At 35.2% G+C, this 5,229-nt stretch overlaps 1 protein-coding gene across 1 annotated transcript; it reads left to right on the top strand.

Annotated features, from left to right (window-relative positions):
- The first annotated feature begins 732 nt into the window (after positions 1-732).
- On the top strand, positions 733-4,851 carry LOC130742274 (isocitrate dehydrogenase [NADP]). The gene is made up of 16 exons (XM_057594446.1): positions 733-891; positions 1,640-1,683; positions 1,782-1,891; positions 1,984-2,021; positions 2,225-2,302; positions 2,450-2,503; positions 2,579-2,680; positions 2,842-2,933; positions 3,023-3,126; positions 3,221-3,289; positions 3,369-3,484; positions 3,584-3,618; positions 3,829-3,971; positions 4,084-4,206; positions 4,310-4,405; positions 4,525-4,851. The coding sequence occupies exons 1-15, from the start codon at positions 843-845 to the stop codon at positions 4,389-4,391; spliced, it is 1,239 nt and encodes a 412-aa protein (XP_057450429.1). The 5' UTR covers positions 733-842; the 3' UTR covers positions 4,392-4,405; positions 4,525-4,851.
- The last annotated feature ends 378 nt before the right edge of the window (positions 4,852-5,229 follow it).

Consider the following 5,229-nt stretch of genomic DNA (forward strand, 5'->3'; position numbering starts at 1 on the left):
TACCTTTCCTCGTCTCCCTAACACGCAAACCTCCACAATCCTTCTCATTAGTGACTTTCTCCCATCTCACAAGGTGCCAACATGTCTTAGAAGGATCATAGTTCATGAGGCACTACACTATATGACGAAAACGAAGGTGAGGATGAGGTTCTTGCAATGAAAATAGACTTGGAAAAAACATGACAATATCAGTCGTGATTTCCTCCGCTTAACTCTAGTTCAGTTTAGTTTCCCATCTAGCATTGTGAGTCTTTATCATGTGGTGTGTTTGCAACTCAAGGTTAAATGTCATTTTGATTGTAGTTTTTGAAAACTTAATTTAAAATTTGTTTTTAAATTTTTTTTTTTTTTTTAAATTTGTTTGAATTAGATGTTTTACAGCATTTAAAAAATTGTAATCTGAAAACAAAAAAACATCTTTTACCTGTTATGATATTTTAGTTTTAAAAGTTGAAATTGAAAGGTATTAAAAAACAATGATTTTAAATTTTCAGTTTTTAAAAGCAAAAAATAATTTTAAAAAATTGTAATCAAACAAACAGACCCGAAGCCTCTCTCGTTAAAGTACATAAATATAGAGGGATAATGGCAAAGAAGTAATTGAAAGATATTAGGTGGGCAAAGACAAACACATACATGTTTGGATATATTTCAATAATTCAATAATAATAATAATAATAATTGTTGAATATTCAGAAAACGTTCCTTGGCGTCCTGCTCCACGATAAATAGAACAACCAGCACCTCAACTATTCACACTCTTCCTCGTGCTCTCGCTTCACTCCTTTCTCACCTACCCTTCCTTCCTTCCTTCCTTCCATCGCAGATCAGATTCACAAACCATGGCTTTCGACAAGATCAAGGTCGCCAACCCCATCGTTGAGATGGACGGTCTGTCAATCAATCTCTCTCTCTCTTCACCTTCCGATCTGATCTCTTCCGATTCTTCTTCATTTTCGATACAATCGATTTTGATTTCGATTTTTTGTTTTCTGGTTTCGTGTGTGTACTGAATTATCGTTTTGCTGCGATTGGGATATTTTTGATTCTGATATTTTCTTGTGGACCTCACTCTGTCCCGTTGTTGTTTGTTTCATCCTTGGATACGTTACATCAACTGAAAACTCATAAATATTCAATCGCTTTGTCTTCCTCTCTGATTTCCTTTTATTTTTCTTAATTTTATTTCTCGATCTGTGTTCTTGTTGTAGAGTAAATGTTTTCTGGTGAAAAAATTAAAATGCATTGAATTTTACCTTTCTTCAGAATCAATTCTGAATCCAGAAGCTTCTTTCTGATTGATTCTGATTCTAGCTTTTGAATTGATGTTTGTTTTTGAATCAATTGTAAAACATGCTCGTAATTGTGGTAAAAGTATATCTAAAAATTGAATTTGCAAGGAAGTGTATTGCCATTTTAATTCACTGAAGGACTGAGGACTTGAAGGAGATGTTTGCTAGTTTTGATTCGAAATCATACTTTTCGAGGTTTTGATTCGTAATTGTGCTAATAATAGCTTAATACACTCACTGATGTCTCTTCTCTTGGGCTTAGCATGGATTTTACTTTGCATGTTGAAAATGATACCTGCCTCGTTTTTTAATGCGACATTGTGTATGATTCCTACTTTGTATTGCAGGAGATGAAATGACTCGAGTTATCTGGAAGTCAATCAAGGATAAGGTGATTTATCATGATCATCTTGCTCTTAGTTTCATTTTCTTGTGAAAAGTGCTTATAATTGTAATGTAATATATTTCTGTCATTTTCTTATGGCGTAGCTCATTTTGCCCTTCTTGGAGCTGGACATCAAGTACTTTGACTTGGGCCTTCCTTATCGTGATGAGACTGATGATAAAGTTACAGTTGAAAGTGCAGAAGCAACTCTTAAGTATGCTATTAGATAATGTGTTTCTTCTTATTATTTATTTGCTCTTGTATAATTGTTATCATTGGTTCGCTAACGGTTTTACTGCTTTGTAGATATAATGTAGCAATCAAGTGTGCAACTATCACTCCAGGTATTGTTGTCAGATTCTAACATATTGTTTTTGTTTTTACCTTCGTATGAGTTTGAGTGAATGCATATACATTTTGTAATTAAGAAATACGGGATATCCTATTTATTGATTGTTCATGAATCATAATGATGGAATTGCTGCATCATAATTTTGCACTGGGCACTTGATTTTGGCAGAGCTTATACTAGTGTTATAATTTATAGATGAAGCTCGTGTGAAGGAGTTTGGTCTGAAGCAAATGTGGAGGAGTCCAAATGGGACAATTAGGAATATTTTGAATGGTAAGCTAACTTAGTTTACTTGATTATTGTTTGTTAATGTTAAATACTAGTAGTTAATTATTATAGTCTGGTCTGTCAATGGTAGCTAATAAGCAGTATATGAGTACTGCACATTATTGGCTTATTATTTGTTTAAAAATATTTCAGGGACTGTCTTCAGAGAGCCAATTCTTTGCAAAAACGTCCCTCGCCTTGTTCCTGGTACTTACACTGAAAATTTCTTTTTACTTATTCCTTGATGAATGGAGGTGTGTAAATCTTTCTCTGCATTGCCAGGTTGGACAAAGGCAATATGTATTGGAAGACATGCTTTTGGTGACCAATATCGGGCCACTGACCAAGTAATTAAAGGAGCTGGAAAGCTGAAGCTGGTTTTTGGTATACATCTTTCTTGATTTTGGGCAGCTTCTTGAGATTTCATTAGCTATTAAGCTAACTTATACTAAACCTTGTTATATGTTCTTTATGGACTTGGTGTTTTTCAGTATATTTGTGGATAACTAGAGATTTTTTTTTTGTGAATTTTTTGATTCTTGTAGTTCCGGAAGGCCAAGGTGAGGAGACTGAATTGGAGGTTTATAACTTCACCGGTAAAGGAGGTGTTGCATTGGCTATGTACAACACTGATGAGGTTGATTCTGCAGTGTCTTATATTAGTTTGATTAGATAGATTGCAGTGAAATCTGCTAGTTACTGAACTATCTATTCTTTGATATGAAGTCTATTCGTTCTTTTGCTGAGGCTTCCATGGCAACTGCTTATGAGAAAAAATGGCCACTTTATCTTAGCACCAAAAATACAATTCTTAAGAAATATGATGGAAGGTATGCAATTTATTATTAGCTTATTATTTATTTCTTGTAAAAAATGTTTGCTGCATTGATCCCCTGTTTAATTATATTCATTTATTGGTTAAAGATTCAAGGACATATTTCAAGAAGTTTATGAGGCAGGATGGAAATCGAAGTATGAGGCTGCTGGTATCTGGTGAGTGAATGGGTACTTTTGTTTTGGGATAATTATTCATATTATATTATTGTTTACCTTTGTCTGTTGTATTTGATAGGTATGAGCATCGGCTCATAGATGATATGGTGGCATATGCACTTAAGAGTGAAGGAGGTTATGTATGGGCATGCAAAAACTACGATGGAGATGTCCAGAGTGATTTCTTAGCTCAAGGTTTGTCTGATATGCTTGTTTATTAAGCACTTGCTTTTGCAATGTCAGATGCAGAGATTTCTTTTCCTCTTTAACTAATACCTATTCACACTTTCATAGGTTTTGGATCATTGGGTTTGATGACATCTGTACTGGTACGTGTTATCCCAAGTTCCTGAATATACTTTTTGAAATTTTTATTCTTATCCACATTTTATGGAAAATCTTTTCTCTCAGTTGCTGCAATAACTCGTTAAGAATGAAATCAACCATTCTTGTGAATGATTTATTGGCCTTGGAACATACTTTGAGATTTCTTCTAGTCTATGCCTGCGGATACTAATTGAATCATGGGATGTGTTCAGGTTTGCCCTGATGGAAAGACCATTGAAGCAGAAGCAGCCCATGGCACAGTTACCCGTCATTTTAGGGTTCATCAGAAGGGTGGGGAAACCAGCACAAACAGCATAGCATCCATCTTTGCTTGGACAAGAGGGCTAGCTCACAGGTATAGTGCAGTGTAATTTCCATCGTTGAGTGCCAAGCTACCCAATGTGTTAGAAGCTCTTTGCTTATAATATTTTGATATATTATGGAATTAAATGTTTCTTTCTTGACAGGGCTAAACTGGATGACAATGCTAAACTCTCGGATTTCACTGACAAGCTAGAGGCAGCTTGCATCGGAGTAGTAGAGTCAGGGAAGATGACCAAGGATTTGGCACTTATTCTTCATGGATCCAAGTATGTTGCTTATCATTGTTGTGTTATTTCAACATTGACCAATTGCATTTGCTTCTCTACTTGATAGATTAATAATCTTCTACTATATAATTCTTGCTACTAGGCTTTCAAGGGAGCATTATTTGAACACTGAGGAATTCATCGATGCTGTGGCAGCCGAGCTCAAGGCAAAGCTTTCTGCTTAAAATGATGGGTTTAGGTAGGCTGCTATCTAGTTCCCTTCATATGGCACACATATAATAGTTATCATATTGCTTTCTATAATCATATTCCATCCACTTTTTATACCTTAATTTTGTTTTGTTTCTTTGTTCGTAGAGTCATTTCAGACAGGAGAGATAGAGCAAAGCTGAAAAGGGATCGTGTGCACTGTCACAAGAAATAAGAAAGGGAAAAGAAGCATCTGTCCTTAACCCCTTTTCCCTACATTGGTGTGTTGGGTGGGAATACTAGGGCTTTGCTGCTTCCCCATATTTGTTTGAACTGATTAGTCTTTTGTAATTTTGAACCTGAGTTGCTACATTTCTGCTGATTTTACTTTGGATGTTTTGAGTTGTTATTACCTGCATAAATGCAAAGGTAGACATAATTCCGAGTAATGATTTACTCATTAAAATAAGAATTGCATAGCCGGCAATTATCGTACTTATAATTGCAAATTAATGATTTTGATAATTCTGTCATTTTAAAGAAGTTAGAATTAAGATATTATCAACTCATCCTGGACTAAGGAAGCAAGTTCTTGTGGAACTTCTTCAATCCTAACCAAGTTATCACAAGAAAAAGGAAGTTTTGCCAAACAATCGGTTACAAAGTTACTAGTTCTAAGAACAAATGACTAATCCCCAAAATCAAATCAAGACAATCACGCCAAATAGTAGATAAATAAAAGCATTCTCCCGAGGTCTCTTCCAAGCCTAAAAAATGAGCATACGATTTGTCTCAAAACAGGAATGACAGAAGAAGAGATTAGAAGCTAGGGCAAGAGGCCAAACGAAGGCACATAGCCTCAGCCAACACTGG

Source organism: Lotus japonicus, chromosome 1 (assembly GCF_012489685.1).
Source record: "Lotus japonicus ecotype B-129 chromosome 1, LjGifu_v1.2".
Taxonomy (NCBI): domain Eukaryota; kingdom Viridiplantae; phylum Streptophyta; class Magnoliopsida; order Fabales; family Fabaceae; genus Lotus; species Lotus japonicus.